General features: G+C 37.2%; 5 protein-coding genes and 1 long non-coding RNA gene across 11 annotated transcripts; 5 read left to right on the top strand and 1 right to left on the bottom strand.

Annotated features, from left to right (window-relative positions):
* Positions 1 to 172: 172 nt before the first annotated feature.
* Positions 173 to 6032, top strand: LOC147483002 (long-chain-alcohol oxidase FAO2-like). 5 transcript variants are annotated; one of them, XM_086580886.1, is made up of 9 exons: positions 173 to 487; positions 1790 to 2194; positions 2280 to 2442; positions 2531 to 2772; positions 2887 to 3860; positions 3950 to 4293; positions 4543 to 4803; positions 4907 to 5101; positions 5211 to 5405. In XM_086580886.1, exons 1-9 carry the CDS (start codon positions 179 to 181, stop codon positions 5270 to 5272), a joined length of 2955 nt encoding a protein of 984 aa, XP_086437012.1. In that variant the 5' UTR covers positions 173 to 178; the 3' UTR covers positions 5273 to 5405. The 5 variants fall into 5 exon arrangements, with proteins under 5 accessions (XP_086437012.1, XP_086437008.1, XP_086437011.1 ...); XM_086580882.1 differs by having other exon boundaries at positions 175 to 487; positions 4896 to 5101; positions 5211 to 6032; XM_086580885.1 differs by having other exon boundaries at positions 365 to 487; positions 1818 to 2194; positions 4896 to 5101; positions 5211 to 6032.
* Positions 6033 to 7099: 1067 nt separating this feature from the next.
* LOC147483001 (uncharacterized) lies at positions 7100 to 8860 on the top strand. The gene is made up of 2 exons (XM_086575741.1): positions 7100 to 7507; positions 8396 to 8860. The coding sequence occupies exons 1-2, from the start codon at positions 7238 to 7240 to the stop codon at positions 8612 to 8614; spliced, it is 489 nt and encodes a 162-aa protein (XP_086431867.1). The 5' UTR covers positions 7100 to 7237; the 3' UTR covers positions 8615 to 8860.
* LOC147483000 (uncharacterized) lies at positions 8659 to 12862 on the top strand. Its single transcript, XM_086579470.1, has 8 exons — positions 8659 to 8799; positions 9107 to 9269; positions 9364 to 9605; positions 9715 to 10685; positions 10771 to 11114; positions 11359 to 11622; positions 11713 to 11912; positions 12018 to 12862. Exons 1-8 carry the CDS (start codon positions 8659 to 8661, stop codon positions 12741 to 12743), a joined length of 3051 nt encoding a protein of 1016 aa, XP_086435596.1. The 3' UTR covers positions 12744 to 12862.
* Positions 12863 to 12968: 106 nt separating this feature from the next.
* On the top strand, positions 12969 to 18892 carry LOC147482999 (chaperone protein dnaJ-like protein). 2 transcript variants are annotated; one of them, XM_086575740.1, is made up of 8 exons: positions 12969 to 13402; positions 14869 to 14983; positions 15159 to 15275; positions 15688 to 15774; positions 15934 to 16010; positions 16193 to 16320; positions 17953 to 18089; positions 18566 to 18892. In XM_086575740.1, exons 1-8 carry the CDS (start codon positions 13161 to 13163, stop codon positions 18641 to 18643), a joined length of 981 nt encoding a protein of 326 aa, XP_086431866.1. In that variant the 5' UTR covers positions 12969 to 13160; the 3' UTR covers positions 18644 to 18892. The 2 variants fall into 2 exon arrangements, with proteins under 2 accessions (XP_086431866.1, XP_086431865.1); XM_086575739.1 differs by having other exon boundaries at positions 14866 to 14983.
* Positions 16836 to 21816, bottom strand: LOC147482998 (uncharacterized). The gene is made up of 2 exons (XR_015203673.1): positions 21144 to 21816; positions 16836 to 19089 (listed from the first exon to the last, which is right to left on the bottom strand). It is a non-coding gene; the product is annotated as an uncharacterized LOC147482998 (long non-coding RNA).
* On the top strand, positions 19089 to 25243 carry LOC147482997 (alpha/beta-Hydrolases superfamily protein). Its single transcript, XM_086575738.1, has 5 exons — positions 19089 to 19530; positions 19614 to 19852; positions 21966 to 22078; positions 24630 to 24770; positions 24859 to 25243. The coding sequence occupies exons 1-5, from the start codon at positions 19176 to 19178 to the stop codon at positions 25103 to 25105; spliced, it is 1095 nt and encodes a 364-aa protein (XP_086431864.1). The 5' UTR covers positions 19089 to 19175; the 3' UTR covers positions 25106 to 25243.
* Positions 25244 to 25532: the final 289 nt, after the last annotated feature.

The following is a 25532-nucleotide window of genomic DNA, read 5'->3' as shown; positions in this document are numbered from 1 at the left end:
CTCAAGCTTAGATTCCTGGATCTGCTTGTTAGAAGACAAAAATGGATATGCAGATTAGGACCTTGGTAATGACGGCACATAGCGATAAAATGTGAATATACACTCAAATTCTCAACCCCTTGTTGTCTACGCCGTTTCATAGTATTTGTGGTAACTCATGCACCCAAACAGATTACAAATGAGAATAATCCCACATTCTGCTCTCTCTAACTGGAACATGGAAAGAGAAACAGATGCAAGACAAGAAATGTTTGGTCATGGAGATGAAGCTGCAGGGTATGATGCTGTTGTTATTGGGTCTGGATATGGTGGTTCTGTTGCAGCCTGTCGAATGTCGATGGCAGGGATTAAGGTCTGTTTGATGGAGAAAGGTCGCAAATGGGAAGCCCGGGACTTCCCAACCAATAGTGTAAATATCCTGTCTGCAGTAAAGATAGAAAGCTGGAAATGGGGATTCAGTTTCGGCCCTAAAGATGCTTTAATTCAGGTTAGATTCAACTTCTTATTCATAGAGTTGAGTTTTCATTGTTTTATTGTTCTTGGTTAAGCTGGGAAACCGAGGAGAGTATTTACACTTATATCAGTTATATGATGTTTGTTGAGATGAAGAGACATAGAAACATATAGGTTAAACATCATATAGCAATTACAATGGAGTAATGGACTTTGAAACACATTCTAACTGGCTCTAAATTCTAATGTCAACCTCAAGATAAATGTAACATCTAATGGACAGTCTTTGGGATAGGCGCTAATAACTGAATAACATTGGCATCTATGTTGATTTCTGTAACTTACTGTAAGGAACATACTGATCTCAACCTCCGAAGTCCAAACTGAACTGAAATCCATCTTTCTCCCTTGAGAAACACGTAGATTACTAAGGTCACTGTCAAGTATTCTTAAATTTAGTAATATCTGTTTGGTACCTTAAAATATATCTGTACTATGTCTGTTATGCGTACTTTTATTAAATCATAGTGCAGTCTTAGAATCCTAAGGTTTTGTTTCTATCAAATAACTTGAGAACTCCGTTTTCAGAACATATGTTAAGTTCATAGTTAATAAGACAATTCAAAATTTTGGATTGTAAGGCGTATGGATAGAATTTAATAATCATCCACGCACTGTGGGTAAAGAAAGGATTCTGTTTTGTTTTTTGCATTGTTCTTGTATAAATTAAATATTAATAGCCTACAGGACATTGTATGTTCTTTTAAAGGCTTTGCTAATTGCTACACAAGTCCCTCAGCTGGGCAGGTGTTGCAAGTCAGGTATGATTATTACACTAAGGTATGTTATTTTAGAATGTTGCACGAACCTTCTATTCTTTTGAACCACCCAAGTTACCCAGGAATTCTCTTATGGCCCTGCTAGGAAGACTATAAGATTGCTGACTGCAAAATGGCCAAAGTGCTATTAGGTGGACTAAAATTATTGATATTGCGAACAAAAGAATCAGAGAGAATTGATGAAATATTTATTGTCACCCTGCTGTTAGTTATATATAACAAGACCTTTCTCAACGGCACTCTTAAAGGCAACAACTTCAGATTTTGGTTCTTGCAGTGCCTACGTGCTAACATACCTTGTATTTGTTTTTTTTTGGAAAGGCAAGCAGGACATTCCTTGTATTATATCTATGCATGTGTTTATCACTATGCGTGCGTTTATCACTATGTGTTGTTCTCGCCTTGAAACTGAGTACTTATCTTGGAACTTTAACTATGGTGCTACATAAATTGCATTCTGAGATATGAGTATATACAAATCGTTCTTTAAAGTGTAGGTATATAACCAAGATGATTCATTAGCAGCAGTCGCTTGCGGGCTTGGAGGGGGATCACTAGTGAATGCTGGAGTGATGGCATCGACTCCAGTACGTGCAAGAAGGAACAAGAACTGGCCAAAGGATTGGGAAAAAAATTGGGAAGTATGTGAAGCAGCTGCTTCAACTATGCTCAGAGCACAGAGTGTTCCTGTTGAGTTTCCAAATGCCAAAGTCATGAGAGAAGTGGCCCAAGAAGAGATTGAGGAATGCAGCCCGAGTTCAATGAAGCTGAGCATAAACTTTGATAAAGAAGATTCAGCTGGTTCAATGGCTAGCTGCTTAGCCTGTGGAAATTGTCTTTCTGGTTGTCCTTACAATGCTAAAAATTCCACTGACAAGAATTATTTGGTTTCAGCTTTCAAGGCATATTTCTGTACTTCCTATTGATTAGCCTCTATCATTTAGCTAAAACCAAAATTTGTTACTAATAAGTGCTTGTTATATGTAGGCTGGATGTACAATTAAAACAGAATGTCAAGTTCAGTATGTGGTGAGAAACTCAGATGAAGGTTGCGAAGAGACAGATAGCTTTGACAAGAAACTGAAAAGAAGATGGCGAGTTTACTCAAACGATGTTGATTATGTACTCTGTGATTTCATAGTTATTTCAGGTAAGATGTCCCTTTGAAACTAACAATCTAGGAAACAAATCAGAAATTTGGAGATCCTACTTTTATTGTGTATGTGTGCATGGTTCAGCTGGAGTGCTTGGTACCACGGAGATATTATTTCAGTCCGTAAGAAGAGGATTACATGTATCTGAGAAGCTTGGTTTTGGATTCAGCTGCAATGGTAATAGTTGTGCCTATCTTGCTGGGAGCTCAGCTCCATTGGCTGCTTTTGGATTGGATAGAAATCAATTTTCAAATATTCCATTTCAAGATCGACCAGGACCGGCGATTTCCACATCGTACACTTCATCTTTGGGGTTCACCATCCAGGTAGAGGGGTCTGATATTCAATAAGAACTTCTCTAGTAATATTCATAATTTTTCTAGACACTGAACTACTCTTACGTTTTGGCTATTAACACTTCAGACTATTTTCCTGCACAGAGTGCAGTGCTTCCGACATCTTTCCCTTACTTGTTATTCAAGGGAATACACACCTACGGATGGCCCAATGGTTTCTGGTTCTTACATGGACTAATCGACAAGTTGAACCACATGTTCGGTCTAAAATCTGGCCAAGCTGTTGTGTTCAATGTCATGGGTTACGATGATAGCAACGGGAAGATTACTTTAGAAAAAGAAACAGAAAAGATCTGCTTTGTCCCACCTCGTGATCCAATACTCCCACGGAAAATTCAAGCCCTTCAAAAACTCACTAAGAGAATAGGAGGAATCTTGTTCATGTCGAGGCATAGAAGCACTTCAGTTCATCTTTTAGGAGGGTGTAATGCCGCGTCAGATCCTTCAAATGGTGTTTGTGACCCCAATGGCCAAGTTTTCAACTCAGAATGTAGTCCAACAGTGCACCAAGGCCTTTATGTTTGTGATGCATCACTGATTCCCTGTTCCATAGGCATAAACCCATGCCTTACTATTGCTACGGTTGCCGAGCATGTTAGTAGAAACTTGGTGCAGGACGTTCTCAAGCACAAGAACTATACTTGCTCAGCTCAACTAAAGACGAAGAAAGAACAGCATTATGTTGACAAACAATGTACGAGTACTTCAGACGAAGCAGTTGTTCCAAAAGCGGAGATGGGAGTTAGTAGGAGCTTAGAAACCAACCAAAGATCACACCTCCTGATTAAAGAGACCATGAGAGGTTATATAGGGGGTATGCCATGTACAGCACATCTCATAATGAAGATGAACTCAAGCTATCATCAAAGTTCAACTATAGGAGAATCTGATCCACTTTTAAGAGGTAAAGTTGGCGGGTATGTTATCTTTAAAGCCGTGGAGAAGGACAAACTTTATATTGTTGATGGGAAAGTCAATATGTGCCAAGTGGATAACAGAACCCCTTATACACAATACATGCATTATCATCTCGTTCTAGCATCAGCTTCTGGTTCAAGGTATGATTGGTTAATTCATTTAGATGAAACTATATTTTATTTTATTTTTACCTCTCATGCAGATCTAATATGAAGTAAAGTCATTGCAGATATATTCTTGAAGGAAAGAAAATAATGAATCCATATCTTCTATTTTCCTATGCTTGGAGTGAGTCTACTACACTGCATGTGACATTCAGAACACTTGGTCAACAGAGTAGCAAAGAACAGAAGATTGATTTGGAAGGAGAGCTTTCTCTTTCTTTTCTGGATCTTCTTCGAAGTTTGATAGGCTTAAAAGGGAATATGAAGGGCCTGTTCATTTGTCTGCTCTTGCGGTCCCTCTTGCGGACCTATATCCTACAAACACCTCGAGGGAGCCATCCCGGCTTCTCGCCATCAGATTTGAGGGAGAGACCTTATCCTCCCAGCACTCTTCACAAAATAAAAACAGGTAATTCTAAAGAACATCATTTTGAGGTTTATATATATATATATATAATCAATTTAGGAGACTTTTTGATACACTGATTCATTCGTATGGGATCATGTCCAAATCAAGTATTAAATTTAACATGGATTAACTCTATTTGCCTAGGTTGCTCAAATTTCAATTTACTAAAAGAACTCTTTAGAAGTAAGATTTTTTATTATATCCCTAAGCAACCATTTCCAAATTTTCCTTTTTGTGTAAATCATGCAGAAGATGGAGCTATCATCACTTGTAGGCAATGGAAATGCAAGCAAGATCTTTGGAAGAATGAAGGATACAGTCAAAATCCAGTTCTCTTGATTAATGGGTATTCTACTGAAAGTTATTGGTTGCCTACTGAGCCAAATGATCTGATTAGAACATTACTAGAAAACGATCAAGAAACATGGCTACTTCAACCACGAATGCACCCCTCACATCCTTCGAACAAGTTCACTATTGAAGATATCGGGAAGTTTGATATCCCTGCTGGTAATCTTTTCTATGATTACTAAATTTCAATTTTAAAATCCTATGTATCAAAGATAATTGAGAACCTTTTCTTTTGGTTGTCTTCATTTTAGCAATAAAAAAGATTGGCGAGCTGAATGGGGCATCTGTAAAAGTTCATGTGGTTGCACACTGTGTTGGAGGTTTAGCAGTCCATATTGCTCTAATGGGAGGCCATGTCTCTGCAACCAACATTGCATCTCTATGTTGTACAAACTCTTCGATGTTCTTCAAGATCACAACTTCTTCATTAGTAAAAATGAAACTTCCACTCATCCCTGTAAGCACCCTTCTCATACACACACAAGGGCTAACTTTATATTTTTGTTCACACTAGCTAATTACTTGAGTATATATGTGTTTCAATCTCTGACTCTATTAATTCACAGATGTCAATGAGAATATTAGGCAAGGAAAGGATTCTGCCTATGTTCCGGAACTCAGAAAGTAGTTCGGCTCACAGACTCCTGAAACTTATAGCCCGACTGATGCCCCGCTATGAGAGATGCGCATATGACGAATGTGAGGTCTTCTCAGGAATCTTTGGCAACACATTCTGGCATGATAATGTAAGCTCATCTATGCACCACTGGCTTAACAAGCTAAGCTTACCAAAGCTTCCTATGTCAGCATTCCCTCACCTTCGTAAGATCTGCACTACTGGTTACATTGTTGACCCTGATGGTAAAAACCAATATTTGATCCATCCTGAGAGAATGGCAACCCACACACTCTATCTATCAGGTGGAAGATCTCTCTTAGTGACCCCACAGGCGTCTTTTCTTGCCAATCAGTACATGAAGTTGCACCAACCTGGTTTTAGACATTCAAGAGTGGTGGTGGATGGATTCGGGCATTCCGATCTCTTGATTGGAGAAGAATCATTCAAGAAAGTCTTTCCTCACATTATTTCCCATATTAAAACAATTGAAGAAGGAAGAAACGGGGTTGTATGTACTAAAGAAAGAAAGTACAAGAGAGAGTCCTTGTCATGGGCATGGGATAATGATCCATGTGAAGCATCAAAATGTGGACTAGTGTGTTGGATTTACTATTTAAAGCTTTTTATGTTGCTGATGTTATTTCTGAAGATAGCATCTCTACTGCTGTAATTCAGGTTCAAGGAAACAAAACACTAATACAATGTATACTCCAAAGAAAATGTAATTCGTTGGTTGTTTCTATAATAAAGGGCAAGCGGAGGTGGCAAATGAAATTGAGGAATGCTCGCCAGTCTGTCCTTTTAGCGTTGGGCTCGGAAACATCCCAGTAGATCGACAAAATTATTTGGCTGGTTGTAGGTTTTGGGGAAGAAAAACAGGAAAAAGCTATAGAAAAAAAAAAAAAAATCCAGTTTTCAAATAAATAGATAGCCCGAGTCGTCACTCTATCTTTAAGAACTCTGTGTAGCTTTGGGTTTGAAGAAATCTTCTTCATCCCAAATAAAATTTTGTTCAAAGAGTTTCAGAATTTTAAAAACATATTAAATTTGTTGGACTGATCAGTCAATTGAATATGCTATGTAGCTTGAAGTTTAAAGAGATCAGGGAAGTATAAAAGCGCAACACTTTATAGCAACAGAACCCATTTATTAATGATTACACATTCACGAACAAGTCTCCACAAATCAAATCATTTGAACAAGTCACCATAAAGCCAAGTCAAATCCATCTACCATCAAGTATGTGAGGAATTTACTAGTTCAAGTTTGATTCTAAATAAAGATGTAGGAAAGAGCAACACCATTTTCGTTGTTACTTGATGATGTTGAATATATAGATTGATGACTTTATCAATTATCATGACCATCCACAGGTTCCTTAATTAAGTTGGAGAGACCTACACAAGGCTCTCACTGAATGTACATGTAACATTTTTTTCAGTTTTGCTTAATACAATTACCCTTTAGCAAAAAAAAAAAATTATCATGACTAATCACAGCAATGATAATTAGTTGATGAGATAGATGGGTGCATTTAATGGTCATGCAATAATTACCAAATAAATCAAGCTCTACCTGTTAACAACTAAACATGTTTTCACTCCATAATAATACTAAAAGAAGGTTAGCTGGATACGTATATATAGCTTAACATTTTGCACCATAGCATTTCGCTTGTAACTATGATATTGGACATAGCATTTCGCTTGTGAAAAGAGATTCAACAATATTCACTATTGACCTTTGATCAATAAAAAATATATTGACTTGGAGCCATTGTCCTCAACCTGTATAATACAGTTCTGGTTGAGGCTTTGAACAAACAAACAATGCACGCTACCCCTTAGTGGGGGTGCTTAAACAGTTCAATATCTTGTTGTCGACGCCATTTAATAGTATTTGAATTGTGGTAACCATATGCGTTGAAAGAGGCTATAAATCACATTCTACTCTGTTTAAGTCTTTAACTGTACCATGGAAAGAGAAACAGTTGCCGGAAAAGATATGTTTGGTCATGGAGATGAAGCTGCAGGGTATGATGCTGTTGTTATTGGGTCTGGATATGGTGGTTCTGTTGCAGCCTGTCGAATGTCAATGGCAGGGATTAAGGTCTGTTTGATGGAGAAAGGTGGCAAATGGGAATCCCAGGACTTTCCAACCAATAGTGTGAGGATCATGTCCGCAGTAAAGATAGAAAACCGGAAATGGGGATTCAGTTTTGGCCGTAAAGAAGCTTTAATTCAGGTTATTTTTCTACTTCTTATTCGTAGAGTTGAGTTTAATTTTCATTGCGGCTGTTTTCTTGTTCTTGTTTCATTTCGACTTCTATGATCATTGTCATAGTATGTTTTTCTAATGGCTTTGCTACACAAGTCCCTCAGCTTGGCAGGTGTTGAAAGTCGGGTATGGTTACATTCACTGTATAGGTAGCATGTAATTAGAATGCTGCATACCCTCTATTCTTTGGAACCAAGTTACCCAGGAATTCTCTTATGGCCCAGCTACGTAGACTCTAAGAGATTGCTGCAAAATGGCGAAAGTGCTATTAGTTGGACTAAAATTATTGATATTGAAAACTAAAGAAAAAGAGAGAATTGATGATTTTTTTTCCTCATCTTGCTGTTAGCTATACATAACACGACCTTTCACGACGCCACTCTTAAAGGCAACTTACCCGCTTGTATTGTATATCCACAAGCTTTCTCTTAAACGGCTGTCCATTTACGGACATGTTATATAGTGTCTTGAGTAGCTTATATAGTGTCTTGCACAGCTTATATAGTGTCATATATATGCTGCCCACGAACAAATTAATAAGCGTAAATTAAAAAGTTAATTGTTCAAGACACTATATAAGCTGCCCCATGAACATGTACGTTTAAGAGAAAGCCTGTATATATCATCTATACCAAAAATATAAGTAACTTTTCTTGCGTTGTACTAAGAAATCTTAGTAACGTAGGAAAGACGTCATTTGCAGAACAATTTGTTGGTCAAATGGATATTCTTTAGTATTTATCACTATGTGTTGTTCTCACCTTGAAACTAAGTACTTATCTTGGAACTTTAAGTATGGTGCCATAAATTTCATTCTGAGATATGATTATTCACAAATATTTGTTTAAACTGTAGTTATATTACCAAGATGATTCAGTAGCAGTAGTTGCTTGCGGGCTTGGAGGAGGCTCACTAGTGAATGCTGGAGTGATGGCATCGACTCCAGTACGTGCAAGAAGGAACAAGAAATGGCCAAAGGATTGGGAAAAAATTGGGAAGTATGCGAAGCAGCTGCTTCAACTATGCTCAGAGCACAGAGTGTTCCTGTCGAGTTTCCAAATGCCAAAGTCATGAGAGGAGTGGTCCAAGAAGAAATTGAGGAATGCAGCCCCAGTTCTATGAAGTTGAGTATAAACTTCGACAAAGAAGATTCAGCTGATTCAATGGGTAGCTGCTTAGCCTGTGGAAATTGTCTTTCTGGTTGTCCTTACAATGCTAAAAATTCCACTGACAAGAATTATTTGGTTTCAGCTGTCAAGGCATATTTCTGTACTTCCTATTATTAGTCTCTGTAATAATAATAGACATCTTCTTCCTGGATACGTAGGCATATTCTCCCAAGACACTAGATACGTAGGCATCTTCTCCCTCATGATAAAAAAAAGCCATTTCCATCCAACCTAGCTACACCTTCCCCTGAATAATCCCTGAGCTTAATCATCATTTGGTGTAATGTTAGATCTAAAATATCTAATCCTTAGGGATAAAATTTGACATTTACAGTTTCTATCATTCAGCTACAACCAAATTTTGTTACTAACTACAACAATTGCTTGTTACATGTAGGTTGGATGTACAATTAAAACAGAATGTCAAGTTCAGTATGTGGTGAGAAACTCAGATGAAGGTTGCGAAGAGACAGAAGGACTTGACAAGAAACTGAAACGAAGATGGCGAGTTTACTCAAATGATATTGATTATGTACTGTGTGATTTTGTAGTTATTTCAGGTAAGATGCATGTCCCTTTGAAACTCACACTATAGTAAACAAAGCAGAGATTTGGATATCGTCCTTTTAATGTGTATGTTTATGCGTGGTTCAGCTGGAGTGCTTGGTACTACGGATATATTATTTCAGTCCGAAAGAAGAGGATTACATGTCTCTGAGAAGCTTGGTTTTGGATTCAGTTGCAATGGTAACAGTTGTGCTTATCTTGCCGGGAGCTCAGCTCCATTGGGTGCTTATGGATTGGATAAAAACCAATTTTCAAATATTCCATTTCAAGATAGACCAGGACCGGCGATTTCCACATCATACACTTCATCTTTGGGGTTCACCATCCAGGTAGAGGGTTCTGATATTCAATAAGAATTTCTCTAGTACTCTACATAACTTTTCTAGACAATGAACAACTCTTATGTTTTGGCTATTAACACTTCAGTTTCCTGCACAGAGTGCAGTGCTTCCAACCTCTTTCCCTTACTTGTTATTCAAGGGAATACAAACCTACGGATGGCCCAATGGTTTCTGGTTCTTACATGGACTAATCGATAAGTTGAACCACATGTTCGGTCTAAAAGCTGGCCAAGCTATGGTGTTCAATGTCATGGGTTACGATGATAGCGATGGGAAGATTACTTTAGAAAAAGGCACAGACAAGATATGCTTTAGCCCACCTCGTGATCCAATACTCCCAAGGAAAATTCAAGCCCTTCAAAAACTCACTAAGAGAATAGGAGGAATCTTGTTCATGTCGAGGCATAGAAGCACTTCAGTTCATCTTTTAGGAGGGTGTAATGCAGCGTCAGATCCTTCAAATGGTGTTTGTGACCCCAATGGCCAAGTTTTCAACTCGAAATGCAGTCCAACAGTGCACAAAGGCCTTTATGTTTGTGATGCATCACTGATTCCCTGTTCCATAGGCATAAACCCATGCCTTACTATTGCTACGGTTGCCGAGCATGTTAGTAGAAACTTGGTGCTGGATGTTCTTAAGCACAAGAACTCTACTGCACCTCAACTAAATATGAAGAAAGAACAACATTATGTTGACAAGCAATGTACGAGTACTTTGGACGAAGCAGTTGTTCCAAAACCAGAGGTGAGAGTTAGTAGGAGCTTAGAAGCCGAGCAAAGATCACATCTCCTAGTTAAAGAGACCATGAGAGGTTATATAGGGGGTATGCCATGTACAGCACATCTCATAATGAAGATGAACTCAAGCTATCATCAAAGTTCAACTATAGGAGAATCTGATCCACTTTTAAGAGGTAAAGTTGGAGGGTGTGTTATCTTTGAAGCCGTGGAGAAGGACAAACTTTATATTGTAAATGGGAAAGTTGATATGTGCCAAGTGGATAACAGAACCCCTTATACACAATACATGCATTATCATCTCGTTCTAGCGTCAGCTTCTGGTTCAAGGTAATTTTGATTTATTCATTCAGATGAAACTATATTTTCTTTTTTACCTTTCATGCAGATCTAATATGAAGGAAAATCATTGCAGATATATTCTTGAAGGAAAGAAAATAATGAATCCATATCTTCTATATACCTATGCTTGGAGTGAGTCTACAACACTGCATGTGACATTCAGAACACTTGGTCAACAGAGTAGCAAAGAACAGAAGATTGATTTGAAAGGAGAGCTTTCTCTTTCTTTTCTGGATCTTCTTCGAAGTTTGATAGGCTTAAAAGGGAATGTGAAGGGCCGGTTTATATGTCTGCTCTTGCGGTCCCTCTTGCGGACCTATATCCAACAAACACCTCGAGGGAGCCATTCCGGCTTCTCGCCATCAGATTTGAGGGAGAGACCTTATCCTCCCAGCACTCTTCACAAAATAAAAACAGGTAATTCTAAAGACCATCATTTTGAACTTTAAATATATAATCAATTTAGGAGACTTTTTAATACACTGATTCATTAGTATGGGATCATGCCCAAATCAAGTATTAAATTTGACAGCTATTAACTCTGTTTGTCTAGATTGCTCAAATTTCAATTTACTTGAAGAACTCTTTGGAAGGTAAGAGTTTTTATTATATCCTAAGCAACTATTTCCAAATTTTCCTTTTTGTGTAAATCATGCAGAAGATGGAGCTATCATCACTTGTAGGCAATGGAAATGCAAGCAAGATCTATGGAAGAATGAAGGATACAATCAAAATCCAGTTCTGTTGATTAATGGCTATTCTGGTGAAAGTTATTGGTTACCAACGGAACCAAATGATCTGATTCGCACATTACTAGAAAATGACCAAGAAGCATGGTTACTTCAATCACGACTACACCCCTCACATCCTTCGAACGAGTTCACTGTTGAAGATATCGGGAAGTTTGATATCCCTGCTGGTAATCTTTCATATGATTACTGAATGTCAATTATAAAATCCTGTGTATGAAAGATCATTGAGAACCTTTTCTTTTGGTTGTCTTCATTTTAGCAATAAAAAATTGGGGAACTGAATGGAGCATCTGTAAAAGTTCATGTGGTTGCACACTGTGTTGGAGGTTTAGCAGTTCATATTGCTCTAATGGGAGGCCATGTCTCTGCAACCAACATTGCATCTCTATGTTGTACAAACTCTTCGATGTTCTTCAAGATCACAACTTCTTCATTAGTAAAAATGAAGCTTCCACTCATCCCTGTAAGCACCCTAGCTTCTCATACACACAAGGGATAACTTTATATTTTTGTTCACACTAGCTAATTGCTCGAGTATATGTGTTTCTCTGACTCTATTAATTCACAGATTTCAATGGGAATACTAGGCAAGGAAAGAATTCTTCCCATGTTCCGAAACTCAGAAAGTAGTCTGCCTCACAGACTCCTTAAATATATAGCCCGACTGATACCCCGGTGTGAGAGATGCGCCTATGACGAATGTGAGGTCTTCTCAGGAATCTTTGGCAACGCATTCTGGCATGATAATGTAAGCTCATCTATGCACCACTGGCTTTGTAAGCTTAACATTTCAAAGCTTCCTATGTCAGCATTCCCTCACATTCGTAAGATCTGCACTACTGGTCACATAGTTGACCACGCTGGTAAAAACCAATATTTGATCCATCCTGAGAGAATGGCAACCCACACACTCTATCTATCAGGTGGAAGATCTCTCTTAGTGACCCCGCAGACGTCTTTTCTTGCCCATCAGTACATGAAGTTGCACCAACCTGGTTTTAGACATTCAAGAGTGGTGGTGGATGGATTTGGGCATTCTGATCTCTTGATTGGAGAAGAATCATACAAGAAAGTCTTTCCTCACATTATTTCCCATATTACAACAATCGAAGAAGGAAGAAACCGGGTTGTATGTACTAAAGAGGAAAGCAACTTCAAGACAGAGTCCTTGTCGTGGGCATGGGATAACGATCCCTGTGAAGCATCAAAATGTGGACTAGTATGTTGGATTTACTATTTAAAGCTTTTTATGTTGCTGATGTTATTTCTGAAGATAGCATCTCTAATTTTGTAATTTAGGTTCAAGAAGACTAGGCACTGATACAGTATGTCCTCCAAAGTCCTCCAAACCAATTGTAATTCATTGGTACTTGTAAAGGGACAATTTCTGTTGTATGAGTTGACATTACGATGTATGGACGTGACTATTACGATAGTGTAACATCAGAAGAATGCAGAATTTACGCTTGAAATTTACCAATATCTATAAAACGATTGTTATAAAAAAAGAAGCTGGATTGGATCTAAAATGTGCCGAATTCCACGATGTTTCAATGACTGAAATAGTTCCCCAGAGAAAAATAACGATTAACAAAAAACATTCACTGACGACTACCAGTATTACACGTGCAGATAACTGTCCTCTTCTGCAGACAAAAGATACTTGTTTAGATTCTTCTTAAAAAACCACCAACCTTACATAGAAGCACACATGTTCACTCTCTCTCTCCATCACTTTGAGAGAGAAATGAACTCCTTGGCTCATTTCTCTATACTTCCTTCAGTTCCTTCCTCAAAACCCAATTCACCAAAACGTTTACTTTTCATTTCCAACAATAACAGCCACCCCTTTTATGGAAAACCAAATCTTGTTTCTTTGTCTGCAACTAATTCTCAGTCAAGAATTGTTTCTTGTTCTGCTACAGAGAATTCCTCTGGTGATAAATCCTCAAGGTTTGTTTTTTTTTTTTTTTCTTGTTGAGATTATAGAGTTTGATATTAACAGTTAAGCTGATTTTCTGATGATATTTGTTACTGACGATGTTTTCGACAAAGTGTTGAAAATATGAAACTTTGGAAATTTAATTTATTTTGCATTGGAGTGTATATATGGAACTATGATTTGATGATTGGTACGAATTTGATCTAATACTAACTCTTGAGGAACAATGATTTTCACGACAGAGGGCTTTTGAGCAGTTTTCGTGAAAAATTGCTCCTTGAACCAAAATATCTGTCATTCTGGTTTTCTATTTTACCATATTTTAGGTTAAGGAAGCTGTTATTTACGGCAGAGTTAAAGCAAAATACTTCGAGACCAAAAGTTCTGACTAGTAGCAGTTGTGTGTGCCTATAGTTCCTCGTGGTATGCCTTATGTGGTGTCATCTGAAAGAGCACGTTGAAGACAAGTTTTTATATGTAGAAGTTGTTGCTTACAACCCAATCAACTGGGTGTTAAATAATGAAACATGACAGGTTGTTGCCACTTTAGTAGCCTAATCACCTACACTGCTCCACATCACACAATAACCACCTTTATGTAGATGCTTTCACTTTGGTCCAACTAGGCAGCCATGTTAGCTTACACCTAATTCGAAGGCTATCATCACCATCCCGGAATTCTAATTGACCATAAGCTGTAACTGGCTCTAGAGAAACTGTTTTGAAGGCTATCGTCCCTGGCCTTGAAGGGCTTAAATAACTACTCAAGTAAAAACTCCCCATATGACCGTAGGGAGTCTTTGAATTTGCAAAACTTCTGGTGCCACTTTGATCAAGAAATTCCAAGTCCCGACAGATACAAAGAAGGGGCCAGCTTAGAATCTCATCTGTAACATTTTGTCTCCACAAATTTATCTTCTTCTTGTATAGAGATGTACATGAAAAATATATGGAAGTGGATCTTCCTTCAATTCGATCTTGCTTGATTAATTCTTTTATACGGTCAGGGAAATGTGGCTAAGGGATGAAAAAACTATACATGAACTTAAGCCTTATTTATTGAGCCTATCTTTGCTACACGTATTCTACATATATGGTGTTTCTACTACTATACTGTGAGGAACAAGCGAAGGTCCCCTAGAGTAAGCAAGCATAGAAAGAGAGAGGGAGAGAGAGGAGAAGCAGGGAAGAAGAAAAGGAAGAGCGAGAGAAGAAAGTATAATGGTGAGAAGACAGACGAACTGAGAAACTCCGAGACAGTATTTTATGCCCCCTAACCCTGGATCACTCGCTCATTCTAGATTTGATTTTATTTGTTTTATCTTTACTTTAAACAACTTAATAATTTTCTTGCTACCTGTATGTATACAATATAGTCCTTCACAGCATATAGGTATAATTGTTGGTTCTATTACCAATAGTTAAACCTTTGTTGATTGTTCCTAAATCCTTTTTTTTTCATTGCTGTTATCAGCAGCTTCTGTATCATAGAAGGACCAGAAACTGTTCAAGATTTTGTTCAGATGCAGATGAAAGAGATCCAAGACAACATAAAGAGTAGGAGAAACAAAATCTTTCTACTCATGGAAGAGGTAAAGTATTTATGGCCATCGAACTGTTCTATTCTATTTTTCTTTATTATGCAACTTGAAAAAAAAAATACTTTCTACCAGATCCTGGTATTTGAGTTAAGGGAACTGATGTATTTTAGTTAAGGGATTTGATGTATGTTTTATAGTTTAATGTTTCTCTTTATTTTATTTATAGGTGAGGAGGCTACGGGTACAAAAACGCATAAAAAGAACCAAGGTTATTGATGAGATTAGCGAAGAAGCGGATGAGATGCCTGACATCCCTTCATCTATTCCTTTTCTCCCTCATGTGGTAATTCTCAAAACATATGAACGGTCTCACATAAATAACAAGTACTCACACACTGACAGATACCTGCAGACACAATGTTTTGGACCTCATGATAAGATAGTATATAGATTGAAGATTTCTTAGGTGTAGTATCAACACCATCTGATGTATCACCTTGTTGAAGCCCTAGCAAATATAACATGTGAGAGGCATCATTTGACTTTTTTCTCTTTCAATTTTTCCTAATCACCTGATTTTACTTATCAAAAAGTCAAAGTAATAATAAAAATAATAAAATAAAATAATAATAATAATAATAATCACCCTAGACTTTCTTTAACCATTAATCTTTTTTTTTTTTTTAAATACTCTGATTTTCTTTTTCTCCTCATCTTTGCTTTATACCTACTTCTAATCTTTCTCTTTCTTGTAGACGAAGACAACGTTAAAGAAACTGTACCTGACAAGCTTTTCATTCATATCTGGGATTATCGTCTTTGGTGGGCTTCTTGCACCAGTTGTAAGCACTTGTGCTTGAGCTCAAATTTTCTTTTGTCGAGGAACGTCTCTAAATCAATATGACTTATTTATTTTGTTTCGAGCAACTGAATATGTTAGTCTTTGTCTTTATGAACTGTGATGGAAAATGAGATGAAACTTCTTCCATGTTCTATGACAGCTGGAGCTGAAACTAGGTATAGGGGGCACCTCATATGAAGATTTCATACGCAACATGCATTTGCCGATGCAGCTAAGGTATAAATTGAAAATTCATATATATTTATGTAATAATGCTTTAGTATCAAACTAAGATTCCGCGTTGTTGAATTTTATCTGTGTTTATAGGATTTTTGAACTGGTTAGTGTTGGATATGAAAATACAGATTGATTGTTTTCGTTTTTGGTCTCTTGAAACATTTTGTTTTATAATGATTCAGTCAGGTAGATCCCATCGTGGCATCCTTCTCAGGTGGTGCTGTAGGTGTTATTTCTGCATTGATGTTGATCGAAGTCAACAATGTTGAGCAACAAGAGAAGAAAAGATGCAAGTATTGCCATGGAACTGGTATGTATGAACTTTTGTAAAAGACAGTGTTGTGCTTCTACCCATCGAAAGAGCTTTAAGTGCTATACTGCTATATGCCTATATTCGTAGTTGCATCTAAACTTTGTTCATACCACAATTTTGTTATTGCACAAGTGGCAATTTGTTATGTACCATATTTAAAGACTCGTAATTGATATACTCGTAAACCCACTGATTCTAGAGCAGAAAAAAAAAAATACAACTTCCATCATCAGCTACCTTTGATGATAAATTTGTTCTTCCTTTTTTAGAAGAAAATGATGGTGGCAGTAGGGTGGTGGTGGTTGCAATGGTGTGGAAGTGTTGGCAGTGGTAGAGATTTGATGAGGATAAAGATACTCGAAATTAGGATCCCCTAATTAGGTGGGTATGATAAAATAGTTTTTACTTTCTTGTGGCCTGCCTTTCAATAAGTGGCTGCCCTCTTAGAGACGGTGGGATTTTGTGATGGGAGCCTATTTAAAATGCTAATAGATTGATTGTAGTGGGGACCAGTGGCAGAGCCAGGAATTTATTCCAGGGTGAGCCGATTAGCACTACAAATTTTTCAACGCAAATTCAATTAAAACGTATACGCGTTTTTTTTGTTTTTCTCTTAAGTTTAATATTTGTGAGTCTATCGTTTTATTTTATTTTTTTATTTGTTTTTTTAATACTGTTATACAAACAACAATTTTTTTGTAGTGTATGTTATCAATTACAAAATCATATTATAGCTTAGGTAACAAAATTTTAAATTTGGAAGTATTAGATCAAAACTCGCATCTACTGTACTTCCTAGGAGTAACTGTCACGCTCCAATTTTTTTTTTTTTTTTTTTTTTATAGAATCCAAATCGACAACAAATAGATTTTACTTTATTTCTGCGTCATTCCTACAAATCTTAAAGCGTGAGCTGAACTTAGTGTACAATTTCTGGTCTAGCAATATCTCAATACAATACGTATACGCTCTTCATGCTCCTCCATAGTAAATGAGTCCACGAGATATCTTTAAGTAGAGTAATTAATAATTGTAAAGAAGATCTTTTCCTTTTATTTTTTTTCCTTGTTGGCTTTTATTTTTATTTTTATTATTACTCTAGTAAATGGGTTGGATAGTTAGTATGCTTGAGTGTGATCGGTCAAAATGAAATAAGGCCCGAATATGATTTAATGCTATGTGGGCCAGAAGGAATTACATTCTAGTAGGGTCTATGAACTTTTTTAACAGTTGTATGGGCTTAAGACTTGATATATATGGGCGTAAGACATGGGCTGCCCAACTTAAGACTTGATTTAAAAGAAAAATGACGTCATCATCTTCCTCACTGGGAAAATGAGGCACGATCAGGTTCAGGTCTGCCAACTCAACTCTCCCTCATTCACTAGCTCTTATTTTTTCTTGTTTTAAACATGTTTTCTTACATCACTAAAAGAGATGTTGGTCTTTTTTTTTTGTCACTGACCAAGCAAAGGTTTCTAGTGAAGTATATATATTTTGTTAAGGAAATTTGAGGGTGCGCCAGGGTGTACCCTGGGACCCCCCTGGCTCCGCCACTGGTGGGGACTATTTGTGTCAGTACTAGTGAAATCTCACCTGCATACGATTGTTTGCTCTTGAAATTTGCAGGATACTTGGCCTGTGCACGTTGTTCTGCTAGTGGTGTGTGTTTGAGCATTGAGCCCATTTCAATAGCCTGTGGATCTGATCGTCCTCTTCGTGCACCCACAACCCAAAGATGTATAAACTGCTCTGGAGCTGGAAAGGTATGAAATATGAATGGAAATAACTTGAGTTTAATTCCTGATATCAGTGAGTTGAGGTCTGAAGCAAAAGAAAATGTAACTGCTTAGGCCAAATCCTCGAATTTATTCATGCTTCTTGCTAATCATATTGTCACAAAATATCTGGAATGGACTGGATTTTGGCTTTTGTGAGACTTGAACAGGAGAAAGAGATTTGTTTTTTACCCAGAACTTTGCATTTGAAGCTGTGTTTATCAGGGGTGCCTCCTCGGAGAGACAATATGCTTGTGTAAAATGACCAGATGGTGTATGAAAGAATCAGACCAGATGGTTAAGTTTGATTCTAAAGTCTCCCTCACCAACCTTCTCATATTTATTATCATTATGCCTTAAAAAGAAGGGTAGTTTGGAATCATTGGCCGTATTTAAATGTAACGAACAAGGACCTCAAGGACCTCAGTTTTACTAATCTATATTTGTCATTCATGTCCCTCCAGGTGATGTGTCCTACATGCTTGTGCACCGGAATGGTTATGGCTAGCGAACATGATCTTAGAATTGATCCATTTGACTAAGTAGAGGAGCACAGTTCGTAGCTCTCTTCTTTTGTGTTTTCTGTTACAGTTGCTGTGTGAGAATTTCTCATTACCACCATTCGGCTTGTTATATCGCCTCAGTGAAGTACTGATGGCATAATATGTTAATAGAGATAGATATGTGAAAAATGCTGAATCAGAGCAATTGTTGATATGGCTGACTGAGAAATATGTAAGTTGAATACATTCATAGTTCAATGTCTTACATATGTAAGTAAATTTGCTGACTGTCTAAATCCAAAGAAGCACTGTGTAAATCAGATCTACTATTTCATCAAAACTGCTCCAGCCCATCTGATGCTTCTGGTGAGAAATCATCCTACAAATAGATCATTGTTCATGACATTTCATCAACACAATCTTACTTGACAAGATTTTATATTATTCATGAAATGCCTATGAACACGACCCATTTACCCCATCATCTGTCCATACAAAATCAAATCAGAAAGCCACCAGATTCTAATGCAAATTTGGAAAAGTAATAAATGACGAAAATTTGATCATTGTAATGAAGCCCTTGAGTTGGGGCCCAGTAAAAAAAATATATAGTCTGAGGAAAAAGGGAAAAAGAAAAGAGGTTTGGGAAATGATGATGGCAACAAGTATAAGAAAAGCTCGACTGTTATTCACATCGACATCATCACCGGCGTGGAGTTATTACTATTCGGTGAATAACAAGAATAGTTGGAGATCACTTGAGACTTTAGCGTTTGAAGAGATTGAAGCTAATAATAATAATAAAGGGGAGAAACCAGCATACAATGCGACTGTTTTTGTTCTTCATGGTCTTTTAGGTTCTGCCAGAAACTGGAGATCCTTTTCCAAGAATCTTGTTTCCACACTCGCTACTAATTCCCCACTTGGTCAGTCTCTTAACTCTTGCCCCATATCATTTTTTTGTGTTATGTTTGCCCAAATTATTCTTGAATTGTCTGTTTTCTCTAAGATTGGAGAATGGTTCTAGTCGACCTGAGGAACCATGGGAGATCAGCGGAGCTAAAAGGTCTTCATCCACCGCATGACTTGGTCAATGCAGCAAAAGATTTGGCTAATCTGGTTGACTCTCAAGGTTGGGCCTGGCCGGATGTTGTTATTGGACACTCTATGGGAGGCAAAGTTGCCTTACAGTTTGCACAAAGTTGTGCTAATGGAGATTATGGTGAATCTGTTGTCTTGCCCAAACAGGTTAGCAATGGGTGGAACAGCCTCAAGATCTTATATATTTTTATTAGTCTTTAAATTCATCATGTTACAGTATAGCGTCTACATTTAGGCTTGTAACTTAACTTGAGCCAAACATGTGAATTCATTGTGGTGACTGATGTGTTATGGGCGCCGGGCACAATAACCTGGATCTCGTACCATCTTAAATTTGGAGTATCCATTTTAAAACCAATTCGTAACTAGTGGAGCCACCCAGGATCATATATGTTATAATGCAAGGTTTAGATGCTCGATATGGAACTATATAATTCAACAAATATGGCTACTTTACATGATGTTGAAAGTCATATCTGGTTTCTCTACCCCATGTCCTTGTGTAAAACCATTTGACACCTTTATAACCAGCACCATATATTGGATACTGGGAGAAACTATATTAAAGTACCTGACATGCTTTTGGATAGCAAACTGATTAAATCTTAGTAGAATGGTTCTATAGTTTATTAATTTTAGCCTCTATTGTAGTATTTACTGTTAGTCAGGAGTTTGTTTTTGTTTTTTTTTTGTTGACAATTCAGACAGACAGCAAACATCAAAATTTTGAACTCATAAAAAGAAACCACAAATCTGTACAATTATACAATTATAAAACTCCAACCATCTTTAAGGTCCTTGAAGTGAAGATTCACATCCTCGTCACAATCCAAAAGAGTTGCTTTGACTTAAAATGAGACCTTCCATAGATTGGTTGGCGAATTAAGGATTCTACCATTCCTTTCTTTGCAAATGATCAATTGAATTGGCACATAGGTACTTAGAAAACTTGATAACAGGATTTTTGAGAGATCAAATTCATTAAAAATATCTTGATATGTGAACCTAAATCTTGTAGGTTGGATCCAGGCATCCAGAAAATTTTAGTAGATATTCATGTAATTTATCTTGCTCTTGGGTTGTAGTGTGAACCTCTCAGTCTATGGTACACATAATAAAGTTTTTTTTAGTTACCAAAAGAAATTCATAGATGGTGTCGTGTACATTGTTCTTTTCTTTTTTATTGATTATAAGACGAGCGAGCCTAGTGAAAACTAGGGGTGGTCATCGAGTCGAGCCAGCCGAGTATTGGCATGCTCAGATTCGGCTCGTGAGTTTTCGAGTTCGAGCCGAGCTCAAACTCAAGGTCGAGCTTCACTTTGTGCTCAAACTCGACTCGTTTTACAAAATGAGCTCGAGCTCGAGACTCGTAGCTCGTGAGCTTGCATCTGGAAACAGTGGCATATATACTCAAAATTGTTGGCAGAAGGTGGTTTACCTGAAACGTCACAAGAAAACATCATCGACGAAACAAACATCTGATTCCAACATTGATCTCGAGAAAATCCAGACCAATGGTAACAAATCTAATGTTTTCAGTTCCGTGGATCAACATGCAGAAGAGAGACGCCGTCGAAATATCGAGGCGCAGAAGAAAGCTTTGGCGGAATTGGAATCGAAATATCCGAAATCGAAATTGAGGAATTCGGATGATGATAATTTCGATAGTGATTATGAGGAAGACAACGTGGCTGTTGTGGAGGAGAAGAAAGTTAAGAAACCGAAAGTTAAGAAGATTAAAGTAATTGTTGCTGAGGCTGCTTTGAAAATTGATGCTTCGGATCTTTCTGCGTTATTTCTAATTGATGTTTCTGTGAGTCAAAGTTTTTGAGAGCCGTCTCTAAATTTTGGTGCTTTGGCTATTTTTTAGGGTTTTACTTTGTGGGTTAATATGTTTATGGGCCTGGGTATTTTTCTGGATCATATATGATATATAGAAAAAAAAAATTAATAAAATAACGAGTAGCTCGCGAGCTACTCGACTCGAACTCGAAATGAGCCTAAAACTAAGCTCATATTTGACTTATATTTTTTCATGAGCGAGCGACGAGCCGATCTCAAAACGAGCCGAGCACCGAGTCTCATGACCAGCCCTAGTGAAAACTATTCAAGTTCTGCTTCTTCAGTTTTTGAATTTTTTTTGTACAGTATTGACTTCATTTTTTATAATAATTATACATACTTAAAAAGATGAAGATTCGACCCATCTTCATTCCCACATGTAAGAATGGTTTCTCATGTTCTTTTTTATGCAGAACAGCTGTGGGTTCTGGACTCTGTTCCTGGAGAAGTAGAACCTGAATTTAATGATGGAGAAGTAGAGAAGGTTCTGCAGACCCTGCAGAGTCTACCTTCCTCATTACCATCACGGAAGTAAAGTTTCTTTTTCCTTATAGTGATGTATGGTTATGTGTTAGTTTGTTATCACTTCCGTGCTAATATTGTTTACATAAAATACATCACTCATGTATATTGTCAGGCCTAGTCTTATTAATTAATTAGTGGATATGCACACCATTCGTGCATGTAAAAGGAGAGTTTTTTTTTTCCTTTTAATTTAAATCAACTTTTATGATTGAACTATGTGATAATAAGCAGATCATGGCTATTGTGCCTCACATTGTTTTGTTAACGTACCTCATCATGGTGTGCACGTAATCAAAAAGTTCATTATCTAAACTATTCACTAATTTATAAATACTTTTATGTTTGAATCAGTTTAAATATAATAAGCGAATAATGTTTTGTATTTTGGCTCACTCTTGAAATATAGTCCCATGATGACAAGATAGTTTTTTTTTTTTTTGAAAAATTAAGCTGGGGTTAAGGCAGAACCCCCACCTGTTTTATTGCCAAAGATAAAACCTTACAAAAACCATGATGACAAGATAGTTAAGTAGACAGTGGTGTCAAGTTATAACAAGTTACTTGATAACTGTTTTTAGCCAATTCTTGGCGTTAATACCTTGTGACGTGCCAAATTTCTTGGCCTTGAATTCCTTATGGGGTTTTCCTGAATATTATGGCGATAAAGGCCATGCTAATTGTGGTAACACGTGTTACTAAAAATCATTTTGATAATGACGTATGCATATCATTACACACAGATACTACATATTCGTTTGATAGTATTTTCAAATTTCAAGATAGTAAGACTATCAGATAACTTACATCACACCATTGGATTATTATGATATGCAATGTATATCTATGTGCATTCTTTGGCAACATTAGTATAAATTATTGGCCATCCTTGAATGTTGTGGTGCATGGTTGTCATATCTGTACCTATTTTTCTGCAGTGTTTATGTATGTGTAACAAATAATTTTGGTTTTGCATTAACACATATCTCGTCCATTATATGCCATTGATTTTGTGGTTGGGCATATAGAAATTTTCATTTTGAATGAGAAGAAAGAGAATCAAGTTTATAACATCAATTGAAATATCTGAGCACCTTAAATAAGTAACACCCCAGAATGAGCTCAGTTGAGCTTGAATATAATCCACGGTGAAGTTTTTCTTAATTCACTCTATCTGCCTTTCTCTTAAATTACTCCAAGTGGACATGTGATCATCGTAGATGAGATGGCCTCTTCTCAAGTCAGTTGTTTATGCACTGCTCAGAATTTGTTGGTTTGGCAGTTTAGCCATATAGACAAGGAAGTTGTACGATTCACACGTAGTTTTATGTAAGATTGTAAATGCACAAAAGGTATGCACTATGCATTACATCAATAAGATTTGTTTGCCTTTGCTAATTGAAAATTAGAAAGAACAAATAGACACAAGGTTTTTACGAAGTGCCCTAAATGATAAATGGGTAATTCTTCGGACTCGTAAAGCCGTCTATTGATATAGTTTGAATTGATTACATGGTGTATGGAATGAGTTTATAGTTTACCCAATTCTATGTACAAGTGATTGTAGATAATGACTTCAGGAAAAAGTCATGTAAGAGTGTAGAGATGGTGGGGGAGAGAAGATTATGTGAGAGTTTCTCTAGATTCGTATATAAAGTTGGTTCATATTGGTGGTTCATAATGGCTCACCATGCAACCATTAATCAAATAAATTACTTTGTAACCATTTGGGTGTTTAACTGTATTGATGACAATTAAACACAAGACCATGACTTGGTCAAACTGTAACACCTTCCCTTCCTTGTAAATGTCACTGCCACGTGTCATGCTTTTAGTGGTGGTGAATATTGTCTCATGTTATGCCCTGTAGCGCCACATGTCGTCTTGTGATAGGAGGATAACATTATGTACTTACAAAGACCATGATTTACCAACTGCATACTACTATAGTTTGTAGATTATTTCTATTAGGGTTATTACAATTATTAGTTTTAGCCCACTTCTGCGATCTCCAAATATTGAGTCTTCAGCTCTGCAAATTTTGGTTCATTTGGGTTTTGTTATGTGTATTGAAGTTTTGTTGAGGTTTTCACTCCGGCTTAGTTTTTTAGTACAGTAGTATCTTTTTGAAACATCCAGTGAAAAGACATGACATTTAACAGAAATTAGCTAGTGTGTCAAGTTTCATCTGGTCGGTAGGGTGTTTGGATAGAAAGACGGAAATCTAAAAGCTAAAACTTAAAATTGTGAAGAGTACAGAGCTTGAGGGTGGAGTTGGGATCTATGGTCCGGCACAATTTCCATGATTCTAGCTTGTTGAGGCCTTATTAGAAGGCTCGAGGATTTCTTGCGATCTTTTTCTCCGCAGAGAGTTTTTTCTTTCCACCTTTTTGCTTTCTATCCAAACCACCCCTTAAAGAATTCAACTTGGACAAGTTTGGATTAGTCAGAGTTTTTAGAGTATTATTTTATTATGTCGAGGTCTCACGGCATGGAATATGCATTCGCATTCAGACTCTTGCTGCGTAAGTGTGAATGCTCTCTGCATTGTGAACCTCAGGTGGCTAGTTGATCACATGATGAAACTTGGATTCTCGAAGCCGTTCTCTGAATGGATAGGGAGCAACCTTAAGAAGTCAGGGGACCACGAGACGCTTGCCTTCAATCTTGACGGTGCTGTCCAAATGTTCAATTCCTACAGGTGAATTCCATATCCTCTTACAATACACTAATAGAAATGCCTCTTGTTGCAGTCTCAATTACAAAAATATCAATCATAAATTTTGCAGGGAGCAGAGTTATTGGTCTCTACTGGAACACCCACCAGAAGGACTACAGGTTGCAGTTCTGCGTGCAGAAAACAGTGATAGGTGGTCTCCATCCGTGGTTCAGCGACTTGAAAGCCTTGCTGACAATTCTAATGGGAAAATTTCAGTTCATCTTCTTCCAAAATCTGGCCATTGGGTCCATGTTGACAATCCAAAAGGACTGTTAGAAATAGTGGCCCCTAGTTTGAAGACAATCCAAAAGCCTTGATTTGATCGACTATGCGTTTGAAATTTTTGTGCCCCTTACAAAACTATTGTTGGATATTATATTTTGTAGACTACGTTGGATAATATTTTGTAATCAGATGCTTCAGACTTCAGTCAAATAATTATTTGTCAACCATAATATTCTTTGCGGATCATGAGGACTAGTTACTACAGAAACAATGACATTCAAAGTACTGTGCAGACAAGTCTTTCGTATAATTTGAAAATTGTAACAGACTTGCGACTTGTCTACGGATGCAAGAAACATTAGATTTTATGGACAAATGAACGCATCCTGGTTTGAAAAGGGTATGGTATAACTGATAGAATGTGAAGGTTGTAACTTTGTGATGACTAGATGTAGCCTGTCGAAGCTTAATCTGGACTCCGGAGGTTGCAGGATCAAACTCAGTAGCATTGCTTGAAGA

The sequence above is a fragment of the Coptis chinensis genome, chromosome 8, assembly GCF_015680905.1.
Source record: "Coptis chinensis isolate HL-2020 chromosome 8, ASM1568090v1, whole genome shotgun sequence".
Lineage (NCBI taxonomy): Eukaryota > Viridiplantae > Streptophyta > Magnoliopsida > Ranunculales > Ranunculaceae > Coptis > Coptis chinensis.
Note: the sequence above shows the minus strand (reverse complement) of the source record. Positions and strands in the feature narration are given on the sequence as shown.